This window comes from Lutjanus erythropterus, chromosome 20 (assembly GCF_056507025.1).
Source record: "Lutjanus erythropterus isolate fLutEry1 chromosome 20, fLutEry1.hap2, whole genome shotgun sequence".
NCBI lineage: Eukaryota > Metazoa > Chordata > Actinopteri > Lutjaniformes > Lutjanidae > Lutjanus > Lutjanus erythropterus.
The window spans coordinates 26,428,107-26,450,172 of NC_139336.1; the positions used below are offsets into that span (position 1 = coordinate 26,428,107).

General features: G+C 38.8%; 1 protein-coding gene across 2 annotated transcripts in view; it reads left to right on the top strand.

Moving 5' to 3' along the window:
• kcnt1a (potassium sodium-activated channel subfamily T member 1a) overlaps positions 1 to 22,066 on the top strand; it is a 51,520-nt gene that overhangs the window by 22,619 nt on the left and 6,835 nt on the right. For both annotated transcript variants that reach the window (XM_084745705.1, XM_084745706.1), the window contains 15 exons: positions 690 to 870; positions 966 to 1,130; positions 1,985 to 2,121; positions 9,021 to 9,084; positions 9,275 to 9,383; positions 10,529 to 10,637; positions 12,739 to 12,888; positions 14,418 to 14,647; positions 14,751 to 14,967; positions 16,263 to 16,368; positions 16,544 to 16,716; positions 19,683 to 19,754; positions 19,899 to 20,033; positions 21,474 to 21,585; positions 21,766 to 21,867. In XM_084745705.1, coding sequence (XP_084601831.1) covers positions 690 to 870; positions 966 to 1,130; positions 1,985 to 2,121; positions 9,021 to 9,084; positions 9,275 to 9,383; positions 10,529 to 10,637; positions 12,739 to 12,888; positions 14,418 to 14,647; positions 14,751 to 14,967; positions 16,263 to 16,368; positions 16,544 to 16,716; positions 19,683 to 19,754; positions 19,899 to 20,033; positions 21,474 to 21,585; positions 21,766 to 21,867 — 2,062 coding nt within the window. The remainder of the gene's footprint in view (positions 1 to 689; positions 871 to 965; positions 1,131 to 1,984; positions 2,122 to 9,020; positions 9,085 to 9,274; positions 9,384 to 10,528; positions 10,638 to 12,738; positions 12,889 to 14,417; positions 14,648 to 14,750; positions 14,968 to 16,262; positions 16,369 to 16,543; positions 16,717 to 19,682; positions 19,755 to 19,898; positions 20,034 to 21,473; positions 21,586 to 21,765; positions 21,868 to 22,066) is intronic.

Genomic DNA, 22,066 nt, shown 5'->3' on the forward strand with positions numbered 1-22,066 from the left:
AAAGAGACAACAGAGTTGATGCACTTCCAATTAATTCTAGCTGCTAAACCAGTGCAACCTCGATATTTCAGATTAATTTACTGCAGGTCAATAGAGCAGGAAACAGACAGTTTTCCCAATACTAAATTAATGATGAATAAATACTTGTTTGGGTTTAAAAAGAATGCAAATGAAATGAAATTCCTCCAATGATAAACTTAGCTCATAAACAAATTGAACAAACTAATGTAACATTTTCAGAACTTTAAGAAATGATTAGTAAATAATGGACCTGTAAATGAAAATAAAAACAAGAACAAAGTGAGTTCAGAATACAATAAGCTAGGAAAAGTTTTTAAAAAATTGCAAAACCTAATCAAATTTTAATTTATTTTATCACAAGATTGTAAATAGCAAGTCCAGTCAAGGCAATGTCATTTATACAAGCAGAAATCACAAACAAATGAAAAAAAATAAAGCTTTTCGTCTTTTTTACCAATTTATCACAAGCTAAAGAAGAAGTATAAAGATTTTAATCTCTTTTGCAATGCATTTTAATTCTATAAATAACTGTATTGATATATTCCATTATGCTTTTAACTCATCAGAAAGTCTGTTACTGCTTCATAGTGAAGAGTTCATGCAAGTCGTAACTGCTGGCATTGTGTGTTTGTTTGTATATATGGTTTTATCTGACCTGTTCTACGCAGCACATGTGGAATCCAGCACCTGGAGCGAGCAGGAAAAAACCTCTCCCTCTTCAACTCCTTCTACTTCTGCATCGTCACCTTCTCCACCGTCGGCTTCGGAGACGTCACGCCCCGCATCTGGCCGTCGCAGCTGCTGGTGGTCATCATGATCTGCGTGGCTCTGGTGGTTCTGCCTCTGCAGGTAGGAAGACGCTGGAATAATCCTCTGAATGTTCCTGTGCGTGGGCTGCGGTTTCACTCAGCTTGTTGTTGTTGTTGTTGTTGTTGTTGTGTCAGTTTGAGGAGCTGATGTACCTGTGGATGGAGAGACAGAAGTCTGGAGGGAATTACAGCCGCCACAGAGCGCAGACGGAGAAACATGTAGTGCTCTGTGTCAGCGCACTAAAGATAGACCTGCTCATGGATTTTCTCAATGAATTCTACGCTCATCCCAGACTGCAGGTACTAAACTACACAAGATAAGCATTTTTATCCTCTGGAGTGCAAATACAGGATGTGATAATAGTTTGCATGGTTTGTTTCTAAGGATATTTAAAGAGAAAACAGAGACATTTTGGAGGTCAACTTTTAGATTTTGGTCTATTTTACATCCATAATATGTATTCTCTCAAACTAGTGGATAGAAAACGCCCCCAAATTTGTTTTAGTTCAGATTTCTGTTCTTGAAAATTATGCACATTTATGCATATTTAGTTGCATAATACCTCATTTGTAATTTAAATCTAAAATCTTAGAGAATTTATAATCCAAAAAATAATCATAATAGTCTTAATGTGTGTAATCAACTTGAGAAGATTCATGGTGATATTTATTAATTAATGTTTTTAACTATTCACCTTTATGGAAAGGCCATTTTCTCAAAATGAGTATTATTTTTTTTATATTTTGAGCCAGAAGTTTCCACTTCAGTAGCACTTACATGCACCAAACATTTCAGTTTTATTCCTGTCAATATTCTGAGGGCTTTAACAAAAGGCTTTGCTCATACATGATTCATGGCACGATTTATATGACATTTTAGTCCTAAAAACATGGCGAAAATTGACTTTTTTCACGGCTATTGACAGCTTCTTTTTTCTGATGAAAAGAGAAAATCTAAAATTCACTCTATAAAAATTGTTGACTCTAATCCAGTGTTCAGATTTGTGTTTTGGAAATGTATAATACCTCTGATTAGACAGTAACTGAGACATATAAGGACATTTACAGCCAGATTTAGTGACTTTAATATCATCTACATGGTTCTGTCTGCGCTCCTAAGTAGACACTATTGTGGTTCTTGTGTAATCTCAAAGGATTACTACGTGGTGATCCTGTGCCCGACTGAAATGGACATCCAGGTGCGGAGGGTGCTACAGATCCCTCTGTGGTCTCAAAGGGTGATCTATCTGCAAGGATCTGTTCTCAAAGACCAGGACCTGCTAAGAGCGAAGTAAGTGACAGATCCTACAAACGACATCTGTGCAGATTTTTATGATCCACCAGCAGGACAAAGGTTACATTTAACCAGTTAAATATATCTCAGTATCTACAAGATGAGTTAGCACAACATTTCTGACGATGTTTCCAACACGCAATATAAATTCAGCAACCAAACAACATATATACAAATATATATATATATATCTGCATATTAATGCCACGCCATAAAAAGAAAAAGAGAGATCAGTATCATGTTATAATGTAAGAAGTTTTTTGTTAAAACAAGATGTTCTTCACATTATATCATGATTTTTTTCTCATTATTACAACATGTAAATACATGCAGTATGTTCTTATAACATCAGCTGTAACAAGTTCTCATTATAACATAAAATCTTTCATGTTATAATGAGACAAATTGTATAAGAAAAGTTTCTTGTTAGAATACGATAAGTTTGTATGTCGTAAGAACGTGAAAATATCTTGTTATAACATCAAAGAAATTAATATAACAATAAACTGTTCAGGTTATAACATACTGATACTGATCCATTTTTCTTTTTCTGGTGTGGCAATAATATGGTTCTGTAATTATATACCTATGTACATACACCTATGTATGCATGCACAGGTATGTACATGAATCCAGATAGACTTAAAAAAAGGTTAAAAAAAAAAAAAAGGGGGAGAAAGAAGAAAATAATAATAATGAGAACAGAAGGATGCAAGATAGTAATTTAACAAAGGGGTGAAAAATGAATTTAAGGTTATGGGGTTAAGTCTTCTGAGCAGATTTTACTTTTCATGTGTTGAAACAAACTAACAGCTTTTTCGTGACAGGGAGCTAAATGTTAAATCAAATCTAGCGACCGTTCCTCGCAGGCAATACTTCTTCACTAACCTCACTAAAATTCAATACGTCCTAAAACCAGTCAGCGTTGGGGGGGGGGGGGGGGGGGGTCAGATTTCCTCCAATGAAGCAATATCAGACGCCTTGAAATAAAAGTCAGCAAAGAAAAAAAAAGATCTAAATCGTATCTAGGTGGAACTGTTGCCTGAGGGATGACCCTAATAAGAGCAGAGAGAAGATATATGGATCTCGCCATCTCAAGTGGTTCAGAAACAGAGTCATGGAAGAACAGAGCTGCCAGGCCCCCGACGGCAAATATTATCGACGACCTTCTGAATGTATTTCAGATAGTCTTAAGTTTTGTCCACTGCACCCTCTGTACTGTTTTTGCACTGAATTCAACAAGGCAAGGAAAGATCAGAGGCAGAAGTGACCAGCACCCAAAACACTTTTCTTTCTAAGTAACTGCATTTGTTTTCTAATCATTTTAAAAGTGTCACGGGCACTTGTAGGCATATTAAATTTAAAAATCATAAAAGGAGGATGCCGACCAGTTTTGGACCCACACTGGGTCTTCCTCAGGGCGTGGCTGGACAGAGGAGTCGATGTCGTGGTTCCTTATAAAGAGAGCTTGTGGTCAGGAGGCTAAATTACACCAGCATATCGAATGGAAATATGGACGCTATCGAAATTGTGAAATTCACAGTCACAGTAATAATTATAACCACAACAATAAAAATAATAAATTATCATCATCAGTAAAACCCACAAGAATGAAACCCTTTCATTGTTGTGGGTGTTAGTGATGTTACTTTAATTTTCTAATTTATTTCTCTGGTTTTTTTTTATTCATTTTGTCATGTTTATGGTTATGAGTTTGAATTTAATCAACTAAGCACTAATTGATTGTGTCAGCTTAGGTTCACTCAGAGTGCTTTCTTAGATTTGTCATTGCTATTCGGGTCTGTTCATGTGTTTACGTTCAGAAAACTTAACTACTATTGATGAAATGTAAAGTGTGTTCTTATAGATTGAAAACAGCAAAAGAAATCATTATTTGGGGATGTATGTCTCATTTTGAAAACATTTTGGGTTTGAGTCCAGCAGCTGTCTGATATTTTAAGATATAGACTAAGTGTTATACATATGTATGTGTTTGAATGCTGCTCTGAGACATATATTGACTTACGCTGTAGTATACGGTATAAGTCAAATATGAACACACAGTTTTTAGTTAATCAAATGTAATAATTTAAGTTTTCCAAACGTCAGCACATACACAGATTTAAATACTTATTTTAGGGTTTTACAAACTTAATATAGCACTTTGAGTGAACGCAACTGATTTTCTCATAGTTGACTAAGCTCAAGAAGGTTCTTCAGCTGGTTGCTTTACTTAAAACTTTTCTCGGCCTTTCACTTTTTACAGTGTACTGTGACTGAATTTCTTTTCCACATAGTCTACTTGTGGTCTATTTATTGTATGATATGCTGGTGAAATTTAGCCTCCTGACCGCTAATTGTCTTTATGAGGAACCGAGACATTCCAGCCATGCTATAAGGAAGATCCAGTGTGGTCGAAACTAATTTGCGTCCTCCTTTTGTGATTTTTAACTTTGATATTCCCTAACTAATAAAGGCTTTTTAACTGCAGCCTTGGCTGAGTCCCAGAGTATCTTATATTTACATAGGATGGGTTGTACCAACTGGTCTTTGGTCTTTGTTAAGATCAAGCCTCAGAATGGGCGTAACCTCGGTTGCATCGACCAAACTTGAGCCTTGTCTCTACTACGCCTGGTCTTAATGCACGTCCGTGTGAATGCACATGCAACTATGGCTACTGCCTTGCAGCAAACATTTTATAGGCTGCATTGTTAACAATCTTCTGCTGTCTTGCTAGTTTGTAGCTAATCACTTTTAATTTGCACCAATGATATGAAGCACTAAACAAAAAGAAACTGCAGCGTCACAGACATTAGAATAAGAAAATGAATAGAGCTGTTCAGACTTCTTATCAGTCCACCATAATAACAAATAAGGAGAAGGAGTCGACTTGGAGGGAAATAAGAGAGGCCATAAATGATTGTTCATACTCGGGCAGCCTTTGTTCGGAAAACAATGTGCTGAAAAAGTGGAGAGACCTCCCGAGCAAGGCAAAAAAAATAAAAGATGTTTCTTTGAGAAAAATCCATGAAACCGTCGGGGTCCTTCTCACTGAGTCATACAGTGACATCACTGTTGATGTGTTTGGAGAATATTTCTCTGCTTTAAGTGGTTTGGTCGGTGTGGAAATCGGGAAAGTCGATATGGACGCGCCGTAGTCAGTGTTGATCAGTGTTATTAGCTGCGTTATTTAAAGTCAGTAAACACAGAAACAACTTTGAAGGTGCAAGATTTATGCCCGACCTTAGCGAGAGGAAGGCTTAAGCCTAAATATTTGGTCAGATTTTCCAAGCTTAAGACCCGAAGAAAGCCCTGCTGGAGTTTTTTTAATTCAAGTATGTTGTTCACGTTAACATTTAGCTCCACGCACCACAGCGCCGAGCCTCAGAGCTGCTAGCGTAGCTGTAAACTCTTAGTCTTTTAGCTGACAGTGCTGCTGATATGCTGTCTGGTAATAGACTTTTCATTTTACCAAACAAATTCGGCTGTTCTGAGAAATTACACTGATTTGTGTAATTACTGTAATTGCTATAATTAAAGGTGAAACAAATCATCTAACTTTGATATCCCATTACAAACGGGCCTACTGGAAGGACGACAGATTTTAGTGATTGGCATAAACAGTGTCTGTATCAGGAGGATCAGGTGTGAGATGTTTACTTCAGCGCATTATGTTGATGTTCCCGATGCTGCAGGAAAATAAAGACAGCTTCACAGGTTTTTCTGATTGCCAGTCGGACTTTGCTGCACCTGCACGGCTTCGCCTCCGATCAAACTGTCTGGAACATTTTATATTCTGCACTTAAGGCAGGTATAAAAAAATTGCTCCAAACCATCAGTGGGATCTGAATCTCTATTGTCCTTCCGTTCTTTAATGTCACCCAGATATTCTCTCATTACTTTCTCTATTCTCTCATTCCTTTCTCAGTAAATAGGCTTGTCAGAGCTATTGTGTTGCCTCATACTCATACCACAGTGTAATTATTCATTCAGGCGATACCCATGTCTTTTCAGACTCAGCTGTTGGACCCCTTTCTGTGATGAAACAAACATGATCTGTCTCACATTCATCAGATAATTTTAAGTTCTGAAAGTGTTATGAATCATGAGACTATGTGGAAACACAGATAAAAGGACTGAAAAACCTACTGCCAATCTGTACGTCAAGGAAAGTTTATTTTGGAGGCCTAAAAGGGATCGTTTAGAAGTGCTGGGGTTGTATAAGGTCTTATCCATAGTCAGTTTATTACCTGCAGTAGATGTCGGTTGGCCTGAAAGAAACAGGAGGAAGATAATCAGTGTAGTGCTGTGGACAGGGTCAGCAACAAAAAGTGTTAAAGCCTCTTTCAAAAAGGCAGTTTAAGTTAGAGCTGCCCCTGAATAAAGATTCTCCTCATCGTTAGTCGAGTCATAGTCGTTTATGATATTAATTTAATTGTTTGAAGTGGCTGAGGTGATAAAATGAGTAAAAATCACACTATTTCTGATCAAATACCTTAATATTAAAACAGTATTGTGGGGATGAATATTGGTGCTTTCACAAAATATTAAGATTTTCTGATAATTACTGAATAACTAATTGGGTAAAGGCAAATAATAGAGTGGTTAAGACAATCTGGTACATTCAGAAAATTACTAAAATCATTACTTAAAATCACTTATTGTAATCCAGCCTGTTACGACCCCAAGTTGGACAAGGGGATGAGGGGTGCAACATTAAATAAAATTACCTAGGAGAAAAAAGAAGGAAGGAGAACTGAGACAAAATTATGTAAACAAAGGTTCTTTTATTAACAAATGTGTCAAATTAAGTTAACTAATTAAACTAACAAAAGGATTAACTTAACCTACTAAATTAAACAACACAACACACAAAAGACAACAAGTGTCCATGCTAGCCGGGGAGGCTAACAAGAACACAACACAAACAACACAGAGTGCCTTTGCTAGCTGACGGGACTAGCAAAGCACATGGGGCGCCCAGGTGAGTGCCCTTACCAACCATGGAGGTAAACAAGGCACATGAAAGACAAAGAGACTTCACTAGCTGAAAGTGCTAGCGAAGCACTTGTCAACCGCCACGAGTAGTCTAAGGATTAAACCACAGACTAGCAGACAGTAGTCTGCCGAATGGCCCACTGGGCCTGATCGGCTGCACTCTCCAGGCTTTTAAGCACCAGGTCCTGATTGCAGAGCAGCTGCACCTGATGCCAATCACTACAACCTGCAAGGGGGGGGAGGGGCAGAACCTGGGCACAGGAGATCACAGCACCACACAGACACTGTGGTACGTAACACAGCCTTTAAAAAAAGGAAAAGCCAACACAATATAAGTTCTACATAACTTCCAGTTTCACACAAAACAAATACTCACAGACTCATCAACACAATAAGTGATGTGGCATTATGCTTATAAATTAACTCACCAACACAAACTCACTCTTTAATTGTCTGGCACCTCCTTTCCCTGCTCCCGAGTTTTTGAGTTTTTTTTTTTTTCTCAGTTTAGTCTACTATGGGGGGGGGGCAGCCCTAGTTTAAGCGTACGCTATATTTAGAATATTTTCACAGTTGTCCCTTGCTGTCAGTCTTTTTCCGATGGGAAACTGCTATTATTTAAGCCAAATATCGCTCTTTCCAAAGCAACCAGACTCCATGGGCAGAATTAGTCATTTTACCTTGCAGAATGCGGGAGTTGTGGGTTTACCGCTGCCTCAATCTGTTAGTTTGATTGTGTTATTGTGTTTTAAAGGGTCAGTTGAGGTCGACCAAAGCCACACAATAACACAAACAAACCAATCAAGGCAGCGGCCGACCAGCGATGTTTGTGTTCTGCAAGTTTTTGCAAAACGATTTTGGTTGAGTGATAAAGACCAATATTTGTCTTACGTAACAGCCTGTTAGAAAAGGCTGTCTGACAGCGAGGTAAAATGGTGAAAATATTCTAAATGCAGCGTACACCTAATGGTGTCGACTACCATCTGCTGTAGGTAACACACTGACGATTGATAAGTACCTCATATAACCCCACTACAAAAAAAAAAAAAAGTGTCCCTTTAATCACATGCGTGCGAGTACTTAACAGAGATACCGCCAAGCTCGAAGGGTGAATCCAAATGATTTTACACATACAGGTCAGTTTACTCGTCACTGGCAGTGGTACACCTGTGAAAACAGTTAATATCGTATGTGGCTCTGAGAGATTTGAAAATAACCCTGGCAACGTCATCAGAAACCCTCCGTTACTAACAGAGGGAACTAAAGGTTCCTGCTTCAGTTTGATAATCATTATTTTTTAAAATCTGTCTCTACTATACTAAAGCAGCAAATGCAAAAGACATAAAATAGCGTGTCAAAGCACAACGGTCCTGTGCAACAGATGTGCCATAAGGTAAGGAAAAAAAAACGCCAAACGCCGAAGTATTACTTTGATGAATTCGTTATATAACTTCATACACCGCATACATTTGGCAGGGCTCTGATAGAGCAATTACAAGTAGAGGACTGGGTGTGTGTCGAGCTTACATCCTGCATCTGGCACCGTTTCAGAATCCTCCCACACTTGTTTTGCATTCTGCTCTCTCCTGGCTGTGTTAATCATATGCAAAAACAGTTCCACATTCACAGACAGCACATATAGAGCATTTTAGGTTAATCCGTGAGCGTTTGTCTATACTTCAGGCCATGATAAATTAAATATCGAATCAAAGGATGTTGCTGTTATCTCTTTCGTCTGGTCAATGGTCATTTCAAGCTTTCGCGTTTTGATTGTCTGATTCTTTTGTGGCAGGGTTTGTGATTTTTTTGTTCTTCTTTCTGTTTTGCATTTTGCCTTTGTTTTTTTTTATGTATTTTGACTTTGTTCTATTATTTGTCAACTTGTCCGGGTGCTGCAGAATGGATGACGCAGAGGCTTGTTTCATTCTGAGCAGCCGTAACGAGGTGGATCGCATGGCTGCGGTAAGAAGGACAACAACAGATGAACTCTCTGTCGTGTAACTCTTTGTCAGTTATGAGCTGTCATTCATTTGTTTACATAAACTCAAGTCATTAATGCCGTCAGTCATGAAGACAATTACTAACTAATTAAAGGAGACTAATTAGAAAATGCAAGGATGATTATACATTATCTTTGACTGTTTCCCCTCAGGACCATCAGACCATCCTGAGAGCCTGGGCGGTGAAGGATTTTGCTCCAAATTGTCCGCTTTATGTGCAGATACTCAAACCTGAAAATAAGTTCCATGTTAAATTTGCAGGTGAGAGTTTCTAAACTGTCAGAGAGATGCTGATTTGCTTTTTGGCTGAGAGTTAGAGTCCAGTAAAGCAACTGAAAGTCATTGTTTGGTGGATCACATGACTGGAAAAGGGTCACTTTTAGTAATAAACCTTCAGGGAAGCCCCGCCCCTTTTTGCTCTCTTATAATGTTATGAGCAGATGAATGCACAACATACAGACACATAGCATTATTTTAGGACCATCATGTTTTAGAGCTCCTCTCAAATGTCACAAAATAGACTTTTAGGGGAGCTCATGTCCTTGTCCGAGCCGAGCTCCCCTTAGCGCCTCTGTAATTCAAACCATGTAGGCAACTGATTGTTAAAGTTTGTCACTTAAAAGGTGACAGTATATCAGTGTTGTGTTCACAGTTTGTTCCGCTGCGTCCAACTGGCCAAAAAAAAATCACCAGGGTAGTGCTGGGAGCCTGTTAGCTTATCTTAGCTTAGCATAAAGATTAGAAACAGGGGGAAACAGTTAGCCTGACTCTATCCTGCAGAAAATCCACCGACTAAATTTCCAGTAGCGGCGTTGACTACACCGATGTAGCCAATAAAAACTCGCTGTGAACTCGCCTCAGCTCCACATGGAGCTACAGGCTCATTATGTTTGATGACATGCCGCTTGTATCACGAGTGGCAAAGAGGCATTATGACACAGCGGGGAATAACTTTTGAGAGGGAACAGTGGTGTGTGTGTGTGTGTGTGTGTGTGTGTGTGTGTGTGTGTGTGTGTGTGTGTGTGTGTGGTGTACGAGCCTCTCATCCCGCTCCCGCGATGTTGCAGCGCTGGAGGGGCGTCTTTGAGAAGATGAATCGTGGTGAGAGGGACCAGGATCTTGGCAAGGCTCTGGCTGTGGAGAGAGGAGAGAGGTTTTGCGTTTGGTGGGGGGGCTCAGCAGCACAGAGAGGTTTTGTGTTGTGTATGTTCGACTGCAGCTTTAACAGACAGTTAAAAGAGAGGTAGCAACCTCCTCAACTAAGTCTCGTGCAGAAAGCAAATAAGCATTTTACAAAATGTCAAACTATTCCTGTAAAATTCTACTTATAAACAACCTCCTGTGTAACACAAGATAAAGAAGTTTTACTTCTTTGACAGCCTCTCTGATCATTTGCTTCTTTTCAGATCATGTTGTGTGTGAGGAGGAGTTCAAATACGCCATGTTGGCTCTCAACTGCGTGTGTCCCGCCACCTCCACCTTGGTCACGCTCCTTGTGCACACCTCCCGCGGACGGTCAGTCATCTTGCATAACTGGAGGCCTCTTCGGGCCTTTTGATTTCTTCTTACTGTGATCGCAAAGTTCAGATTTCTTCACATCTGCTGACCTATGTGCTGTATTATCTTCCATGGAAGCGGCACGGAGAGGTGAACAAGCCCGAGCAAAGACAAAAGTTTGTTGTGGAAAACCGCAGGAGGCAAAGAGAGTGCATTAAACCAAAAAAGAGAACGGGCGGCAGCTAAATGGATTTTTAGGATGTGTTCTCTGTAAGGCGGTGTGAAAAGCTCTCCGGTGAAAAATGATTTTTCACAGCATGCATACAGTTCACTTTAGAAAGCTGATGTCAATGGCTGAGAGAAAGGGGAATCAATGGGCTACAGCACTTACTGTGTTTCTGACAACTCTTTGGAAAGTGAGGCTTTGTGTATTTTTTATTAGACAAAGGCGCACAGGCTTTGAGGTTTTACACAACGGCTACAGTGGTGTATATGAGTGTGTATTATAAGTTGTCTGACTGTGTTTGAGGGAGCATGTTTATGCAAAGGTATGTTTCATGTGTTTGAATTGCATGTGTGGGCGTCTTTGAGCGCTTATCAAGGATGTTCAGTGGGAAAATAAGGCTAACATTTTATTTGATGGGGTGTGCATAGGACTGTCATTACGCTGTCATAACGATGCCATGACACCTGTCATGAACATGAGGGAGTCTTTATGAGTGTTCATGACTGTTGTCAATAATTGTCATTTGGGCAATTATGTCATTTTTCATGTAAAGTTGACACTGTTTGAGATGTCTTTGTTATGACAACTTGACATTAATAAAGCCAACAGTATCTTTTTTTTTATAACAACATGACATTACCCAATTCAATAATGTCTTAGTTATGACAACTAGACATTAACCAATCCAATATTGTCTTTGTAATGGCATCTTGACATTAAACAAGGCAGCATAACCTGTCAATATCCTCCTCATAACAACTTGACATGATCAAATTTAAAGAAACGTTTTAGCTTTATGTTTTGACACATGTAGTTTTACTTTTTTTTTTTTTTAACTCAAATATATGGTATTTATTCTTTATACAATGACAGTTACAGTATTGCAGTATATCACAATATTGGTGATGCATTACCTGTCGTCAAACTGGCCTTATAACATTTAATGTCGTCTTTCTGACAAGTCCAAAATGTACCACTACACTCGAGGTCAAAGAAAATATTCATAACACACCTATAATGGTCTCATAACGGCCAGTGTCAAAACAATCCACATATGACAGCACTATGTAAAGTTCATGAAGCTAAATAGTTTCTTTAAGTCTGATAATGTCAAGTTGTCATGATAAAGACATTGACAGGTTATGTTGCCATGGTTAATGTCAAGTTGTCATAACGAGCACATCTCAAACAATGTCAACTTTGCATTAAAAATTACATGTTTACAAGAATTTCACTTGATGAAAACAGTCATAAACTCAAAAATTCATAAAGACGCCCTCATGTTCATGACAGGTGTCATGACATGGTTATGACAGTCTTATGCACACCCCTTCAAGAAAAGTGTTACCGAAATAAGTTTAAAAAGGAAAAGGAGATATTGATAATAATGTGCATATTGTCTTTTATAATGACACAGTTATAGTATGGGTGCCATAAAGTATGAAATATGGTTTATAAGACATCTTATGTAAATATTTGTAAGTGCTACGAAACAAGTATGCAAACTGTTACCTTGGCGTTGTTCTGAGCATCTCTTGTAACCCATTAAACTCCATCAAAGTGCTCGAGCAATTACTGTAATTACCGGAAGTCATTACAAAGGGTATACTAGAGCGAAGCCAACTGACTGACAGATGGATCAAGCTGCTTTCACCAGAAAGAGACTCAGGAGACCCAGCGAGACATCGAGGGTCTGGAGGGACGTGGAGACAGGAGATGGAGGGTTTTGGAAATGACGTGAATGACTGATCCTGAATAGATGTTCTCAAAAGCAGGTTTTAACCGTTTTAACGGGGTTTGTCAAGACTACATTTATATTAGCGTATGTGGTAAAGAGAAAGCATCACGTTTATTAACCTGTTGTATGTTTGTGTTTTCCCTGCGTGAACACAGAGAGGGACAGCAGTCTCCGGAGCAGTGGCAGAGGATGTACGGATGTTGCTCCGGCAACGAGGTCTACCACATCCGAGTGTGTGACAGCAAGTTCTTTGGAGAATATAATGGCAAAAGCTTCACGTATGCTTCCTTTCATGCTCACAAGAAGTGAGTTGACATGTAAGCTAAAGCATCTCCTTCAGATGCTGACAAGTTGAAAATACACCAGGGGTTGTTATTTGTTATTTGTCACTGTAACTGTCAATGTTCGTTTGTCTGTTTGATGTGGTATCATCTTGTACAATCAAGGACAGAAGTAGTGCACAACTTTTTTTTTTTGTCTCATCCTAGTTTAATGTGAATTTTGTACAGATCAAATCAATGCAAAAAGAACATTTAACTTGGTAGGTGTTTCTTGTTGTGCTAAAAAAAAAAGTGATGTCAAATATGCTAGAGACTACGCAAACCTTTTTCAGCTCAATGCTACAAAAGTTGAGAACTATGTTCAGACAACGCTTGTGGTGTAACTTAAAGAAACTGCTTATTGGTTTTCTTGCTGAGATTTAGATAAGAAGATCAAATTACACAACTAGCTGCAGGATCCAATCAGTTAGCCTTTCATAAAGACTGAAAAGAAGGAATGGCTTGAACTTATCTGAAGGTAACACCTCGAAACGCCTGTAATGCTCACGAATCAACACATCATCCCAAGTTTAAAAATAGGTTTCTTTGGAGAGTTACATGCTATAGTTATTTTGCTACAACCACCAGTTGGTTAGCTTAGCTTGGCAGAAAATTGTCTTTCTGGCCCTACATCACATGAGATGTTAAGCTATTTTACTGTTGCAGACAGTTTTCTGATGTCAGAATAAAATCATGACCTCAACCCCTCAATCACCTGCATCCTAAAATGTTGGCTGATCGAAAACTCAGTCGGAGCTGTCCTTAACGTCTACAGTTTCTTTGTTGTCTTGGCTGTTCCAGAATGTGTGATATTAATTATTTTCAGAGCAATGGGCCCTCAGACCATTTGTTTTTGGGATAACAGGCTGTCGGATAACTCTTTGGTCCAGTGGGACATTTTTTCGGTCTATATCTCCTCCCGTCTCTAGTGTTTATGCTAAGCAAAACTATGCTAACTCTCAGCAAGAAAGCAAATACCAGTAAGCGTATTTCCCAAAAATTTGAACAATCCCTTTAAAGCTATAATATGTAACATTTCAGCATTAAAATGTCTAAAAATGACATGTTATATATTTTTATATATCCCCAATGTCTCCAACAATGTTCACATGCAGAAAAATACATAATTTTATTTAAGGTAACGGTGAGTTTACTGCTAGCTGTTGCTAGCTAGTTACAAGTTGCTATAACTTCTGAGAAAACACAGAATAACATTGGCTAACGTGACTAAACATAATGTAAATTAAACCTTAATATTTCCTCGTCCATGAACATGATTTCTGCCTGAGTCATGTCAGACAGATTTTTATCAGCTATGGTGTTTGTTAACAGTGAAGATAACAACTCCCACAATACATCACAACATCATCATTTAATTGTTTTAATGTGAGATAGTGGCAGAATTTATATATTCTGCATTTACGCAACACGCATCAATGCTTAGCTATGAAGTCCCAGGTTTTTATGGCTTTAAATGTAATGATATATGCTAACAGCAGGTATGTGACATGCAGGTACGGCGTTTGTCTAATTGGTATAAAGAGGGAAGACAACAAGAGCATTCTGCTGAATCCTGGCCCGCGCCACATCATGGCTGCCACAGACACCTGCTACTACATCAACATCACCAAGGAGGAGAACTCCGCCTTCATCTTCAACCAGGAGGAGAGGAAGGGCCGCCCTGCCGGGGGACTCTACGACGGACCCTCACAGCTCCCTGTGCACAGTATCATCGCTAGCATGGGTGAGACACGATGATGAACTGCTCTTGATGATGAATTTAGATCGACTGTGGAGACTCTGGTTCTTTATGTGTGATTTAAAGCTCAGGTGAATTTAATTTACAGGCACTGTTGCCATTGATCTTCAGAATACGAGTCCCCCTGACCCCTCAAGCGGTAAACTGATCCCGCCTTCAGCAAACGGGACGGGCGGCCGCCGGCCGAGCATCGCTCCGGTTCAGGAGATCGCTGACTCCTCCTCAATTCTGCCATGTGACCTCCTCAGTGACCAATCAGAAGATGACTCTGTCTTCCCGGATGAGAAAGACCACTCATCTACTGAGTAAGCTTTCCTGGCATCTATACAAACACTCATATCTTAAAAATCTAACCACAAGAAAGTGGAGCAAATAACACAGACTGTAAAATAATAATAATAAAAAAACCCTCAAATGTTCTACTCACTCTTACTCCTGGTGTTGGAACAACAACAACAACAACAACTAAAGTTTGGGGAGATTTTGGAACACGACATGCCGAGTTTTTGTCTGTTGGCGTTATATTTGCAAAACATGGCAGACGAAATTAAGTGTTTGGCTGGTAACTTTATTAATTCTCATATTGCCACAGTTTGTTGCTCACATGTAATTTGTAATATGTGTTAGAACTTTCAGCTGCTGTCCCCACAGAGAGACCTGGGTTAGATAGAAAAGTTATTTATTAGCATTAACCCAGATAACAACTGTTCTGATGCAGTGTACGTGAATAATAGTGAATAATGTAAATAATCATGAATAATTTATGCGGCATGCAGTTGAACCTACTTGCTGTTTTCCAAGGTAACATGAATAAATGAATGAATTCTGCACTTTTGGAAAATCGATAATAACCGTAATTATTTTGTTCACCGCAATCATGATATGAAATGTTTATTCATACACTGTTGTGACTTTAAGTATATTTATTGATAATACAAACTTACTTTTAGAGACTTGCATGCGGACTCTTGCACATAATGGGGTATATTTATATTGTGGTATTCCTACTGTTACTTACTGTAAGTAAAAAATCTGAATACTTCATGCATCACTGGTACTGAGCTACTTTAATATATTTTTGCTTGCTTACTTTTGTATATATATAATATAAATTCAAACTGGCTTTCAGCCGGCTACAGACGGTTTCAATCAATTAATGCTGTTTAATTTCAGCCAAAAACGATTGAAACCACAGTCTTTTGATATATATTTAAATTAAACTTGCAAATTAATGCAAATTAAGAACAACAATCGTACATCATCCAATTGAGTCTTGTTTCTTTACCGTTATGCAACCTCACAAAATATCTAACTAAAGAAAAACAAAATATTTTTCTTTTATTGTACCTGTTGACATTTTGTGAATAATTTGCCCAGCATGCAGTTGAACCTGAATGTTGATTTCCAAGGTAACATGAATAAATTAGCGAATTCATACTCTGAAAATTGCCTCTTAACTTTCAACTTGCTTGACACAGGAAAAAGCTTTACCCTTTTTTTTTTTGTTAGAACAAGAAATTACAACCAGAAGAGCTGACTGAACGCTTTGAATACAGTAACCATGAGATGTGTCATTCATGCTTTTTGGATTGGTTGGCAGGTACGTGAAAGGTTATCCCCCTAACTCTCCGTACATTGGGAGCTCGCCCACCTTGTGCCATCTGTTGGCTGAGAAAGCCCCGTTTTGCTGCCTACGACTCGACCAGGTGGGCAGTCGCTCTTCCTCCAACTTAGTCACTCAATTACTGACTGCCTCCGTCATTCTTTCCATTTCTGCCCTCCTCTTTCTCTCTCTGTCCTTCACTTGATAAAAGCAAACCTAAGATACCTGTATTTCTTTGTTTATTCATTCATTTATTTATTTATTTATTTATTTTGCAGGGTTGCAGGCACAACAGCTTTGAGGATGCGAAGGCTTATGGTTTTAAAAACAAGCTCATCATTGTGTCTGCCGAGACTGCCGGGAACGGCCTTTATAACTTCATTGTGCCTCTCAGAGCTTATTATCGACCACGGAAAGAACTCAACCCCATTGTTTTGCTGCTGGATAACCCGTGAGTTCACATTAAAGGGACAATTCACCCCAAAATCAAAAAGTATTTTCCCAGTAGTCGTGCTTGTGGAGTAACAGATTCGCAGGATCACAATTTTAAAATGCATTTTAAAAATCATTTTAAAAATGCTTCACTGGGTTGAAAATTCACCATTATTTTGTCTTTAAATCAGAAAAGAGGAACAACATCACAGTACAGAGACAGAGACACAAAAATCAACATAAAAGTCTTATGTTTTTTTTTGTTTAGGTACGTCATGATACATCTTGTTGTTTTCACCTTGTTACATCTTTTGCGCGTTTTAATCTCATTATTTCTTTTAAGTCATTTTCGTCTTGTTAGGTCTTGTTACGTCTTGTTACAGTGTTTTCATCTTGTTACGTCTTACGTCTTATGCTGTTTTTGTTTTGTTAAGCAATTTTCTTCTTATTACATTTTGTTACACAATTTTCACAAGTCCTTTTTTAAAAATGTGAGAAGTAGAAAGTACAAATATTTGTATTCAAATGTAGGGAGTAAAAGTACCTGAAAAATCTACTTAAGAACAGTCACAAAATATTTGTACACTGAGTAACTGAGTTACTTCCCATGTCTGCTAGACTACTATTCATGTTACTAGCTACGACCACTCTGCGATCTCTAGCAGCTGGAGGCCTTAAGTGCGCAGATAACAAACTCGGGATGCATTCTGGGACATGTAGTTCATGGACACTGTACATAACATAACAGAATTTTAACAGGCAAATTCTATTCTTTGCAAGCTCCTGTGGGCCACATAAAAAGATAAGCCGAGTTTGATTGATCTAGATTGATTTAGTGTGAGCTGCTCAGTTCTGGAGATATCACTCGTAGAGATGTAATGAAATTATAAGGCAGACATCTCCAGAAATCTGCAGCTCACATCAGAACAATCCAGATGAATAAACAGCGCCACAAGTAAGAGGAAAAATGTCTTTTGATGTTTTTGGAGTGAACTATCCCTTTAACACACACACGACACACGCACACATGGCTCCTTTCTCTCCCTGTCAGTCTGTCTTTCAGCGTGTCATGCTGAGAAACATTATGTATGCTAAAAGCTCACGTCAGCGCGGCACTCAGGACAAGGCTGTGGAGGTGGAACTCCATTGTCGGTCCTGATGTTAGGTTACCGCTGCTCACAGTGACGGTGTGTTTTGAGCGACAAAGAAAATAAAAAAATAAAAAAAAAAACGCTGCTGCACTCGGTAGCTCCAGACAGTAACCATAGCAACTTGCTTTGCCTTGAACCTGAATGATATATATTGCTACAAGGGGAGAAACAGATGAAGAAAACCATTTCTTTGGAGAACACCAAGCAGGCTTTCATTGACAACCCTGATGTGTCCCTTTTCAGCCCCCACATGCGAGCTCTCAGGACGCTCATAGAAACGCGCACAGAACAATAAACTCTCTCTCCCTCTCCCAGCCTTCCTATCACTGCAGCGCACACACAAATACAAACACCCACACACTTGGATACGCAATTCAGGCACTTACGACAGCCTTGGGTCTCTAGTCAGCAGGACTGGGCAGATGCATAAAGTAATGTTCTGTCAGGGGTGGTGGTGGTGGTGCTGAGGACAGGCGGTAATGAAGCGACTAAATCTCTCTGAGCGCTCGGCGGCAGATGGACCCATCCCTCAGCCTAAAAACGCATCAAGCAGGGACATCAAACATCACATTATATTTACATTTACAAGCAACGTGTGTTTCTGAGCAACATTTCATATAATAATATCATAGAATAAAGACAGTAAACACTACAATCTTGAGGTTTTTTTTATTTGCATCTCAGACTTCTACAAGTAAGTGGTCGACTTAAAGGGACACTTCAACCCAAAATACATAATTTTTACCTCTTACATGTGGTGCTATTTATCCATCTACACTGCGTTGGCGTGAGTTGCTGAGTTATGGGAATATCGGCTGTAGAGATGTCTGCCTTTTAGTAGTACATGGATGGGGGCCGAGATCATCGGAATCTGCATGGATGCATAAATAATCCACCTGCCACCCACCTAAATGTATTACTTTCTCCAGTTTAAAGACCTGAACTTCTATGCATCCCTGTAGGCTATATTACATTTTAAATTATGTCAAGCAGCACAAGCTTTCAAGGTGATTTCTGTCTTGTGTTGATATATGAGTGTTTTCTTAATTTACTCTATTGATTAGAGAGGCTGCTTCCAGTAATTGTAAACATTTTCATCAACGCAATAATGTCACTGCTGCAAATGTTGTGGGACCTTAAACACCAAAACTAAAAGAAATGTAGTTATATGTAACTTTCCAGAGAGAGGAAACAGAATTAAATAATCAAAGAAATTATGCTGCTGTGCATCAGGCGTAAATGCGCATACATCGTCTTTCTTTGTGGGAACGTGACCCCTGTTTCTCACCCACTAATCATCCTGGATATAATGGAACTAAGTGGTACTGCACTTGTGGTGCTCGAAGCACCAAAATGATAAGAAAAAAAAGAAAGAAAGAAAACTCAACTACAGCCAATACTGGGCTGATAATAACGGCCAACCGATACAGCTGGCGGCTGCAGTTCAGTAGAAAGTAAATAGTTCCTACATGAAACTGGATTATCGGGTCATGGCTTCTGCTGCTTTGCACTGTCAAAGCCAAGCCATCCAGTTCCATTATGTTAGAGAGGATGCAGACATGTCTCCATCTGGCCGATGTCTCCAAAAATCTTCAACTCACAAAACAAAAACAATGTTTAGATGGATAAACAGCACTACAGGTAAGAGGAAACATATGTATTTCTGATTTGGAGAGGGGATTGTCTGTTTAAACATTTGTTGTGCAAACAATCAACACATTTCCTGCATCATCCATGTCTAAAAAATAGATTTTTTTCTTATCTTACTAATCAGTGGATTTTGAGTAAAAAGTGCATTAGGCAACAAAATTGAATCATCATATGTTTCCTGTAGGCCAGATAATCACTTCCTGGAGGCCATCTGCTGTTTTCCTATGGTCTACTACATGGCTGGGACCATCGACAAGTAAGAAAATAAGTTACATTTATTTTCTCATTAAAATATATTGAAGATGATTTTGTACTTGTCTGATTGGATGTGCAGTATGTTCCGGGTAAATTGGTGTCTGCTGTTGTTATGCTCATTGTTATTTGCGTGTGTGTGTTTCAGTTTGGACAGCCTGCTGCAGTGTGGCATTATCTACGCAGATAATTTGGTTGTTGTGGATAAAGAGAGTACAATGAGTGCAGAGGAGGACTACATGGCTGATGCCAAAACTATTGTCAATGTGCAGACCATGTTCAGGTAATTATCAGATTTTTATCATGATGTTTGATCATATATTATTCATGGAACGGTCTTGAATTTTTAAACATTGCTGTATTGTTACTGTGTTTATCTGAGGGTGCACTGGAAACCATGGTCGTGCTGCCAAAATTATTTTGAAAGTTTATAACTTGTGATATTTGTCTCATTCTCATTTATTTCCTCATTTTAAAGTCATTTTCAGTTGTATTTTATTTGTTTGTATTAAATTAGACAAAAACAAAAACAAGTGTGTTGTAATGTGTCCATAATTTCCCTATAATAAAGTATAATGAGGCTCTAAAGTGGGAAATAATACACTTTAGTTTACAGAATGGTTCTGTTATAATGCGTACCTAATTATCCTCTAATAAAGTCTCATAAAGGTCTAACAGTGAAAAACAATACACATTTCAATCAGACCACCCACGTCTAAGAGTGTTTATTGCAGTTAGAGTTTGGCGTCTCGGCTCCGACCTCATCACTCCTCACAGATTATGTTTGCATTGAGATATTGAGGAGTGATGAGGACACATCTTGGACCCCCTGTCGGAGCCTGCAGGCGGATGCTGGGGTGGTGGTGGGGCTGAATGAACAGGCAGTGATGCTGATGCAAGGTAACAATGGCCTTGACAGGCAGAGGGAGAAATGAGGGGTTTTAGCAGTTTAAACAGACCTCCAGATTGTAAGGATGTGTTTGATATGTACTACAGAGTGCGAGGCGTGTCACATGTGATTGCGGTGCAGCTGGAGTTGACTGCCTGAACCAGCTCACAGGCAGTGCTACCATCTAATAGAGTCTAATAAGGGTCTAAAAGTGAGAAATAATACACTTTAGTTTACAGTACAGTTCTGTTGTAATGTGCCTCTAATTACCCTCTAATAAAGTCTAATGAGGGTGTAATGTGGGAAATAATTCACTTTAATTTGCAGTACACTTCTGTTGTAATTCGTACGTAAACATCCTCTAATGAAGTATAATAAGGGGTCTAACAGTGGAAAATAATACAATTTAGTTTACAGTGCAGTTACAAGTCTAATAAGGGACTAAGAGTGTGAAATAATGAACACTAGTTTACAGCACGGTTCTGCTGAAATGTGTCCATAATTTACCCTCTAATAAATTCTAAAAAGGAGTCTAAAAGTATGAAATAATGCACATTAGTTTACACTATAGCTCTGTTGTAATGTGCTCCAAATTACCCTCTTATAAAGTATAATATATGTATGTATATATATATATATATATATATATTATATAAATAGTATGCTTCAGTTCACAGTACAGTTCCTGATTACCTCTAATATCATCTAATACTGTCTAATAAAGAACATTATCTGTTTTTTGTTTTATTTGATCCAAAATACTGCCTGTTATGTCTCATTAGTGTACTGTAAAAATAAAGTGTGTTAATGTGTCACTCTTCACTCTTGTTCCAGGTTGTTTCCCAGTCTCAGCATCATCACAGAGCTCACTCATCCATCCAACATGAGATTCATGCAGTTCAGAGCAAAGGACTGCTATTCACTGGCCCTCTCCAAGCTGGAGAAGGTGGGGCTCAGTCTGAAGTATGCAGAATTATGAACATGAATTGTCAAGAATAGATGTAGAGGGGTTTTTTTTTTTTAGATGTTTTCACTGTGTTGTCATGCGTTTGCCATTTCCATCTGGCTTTCTTCAGGAAAGTGACAGAGCTGTAAATGCAGTTGACCCTGGTTCTCTCTCCCACAGAAAGAGCGTGATAAAGGCTCCAACTTGGCCTTCATGTTTCGCCTACCCTTCGCTGCTGGCAGAGTGTTCAGCATTAGCATGCTGGACACCCTGCTGTATCAGGTTGGTACACACACACACCTACAACCAAACAACCTCTGACGACTCTTACTAAATATCAGGTGAAAGAAAGAAATGAATTTGTCTGAATGTGTCGGCAGAGGAAACATTTATTACCTGAAGAAACGGAGCAGCTTCGTAACGCAAAAGTGCCCTCTTGTGTTCAGTCGCTGATAGAAAACTCACCTCACTTTTTTCATGT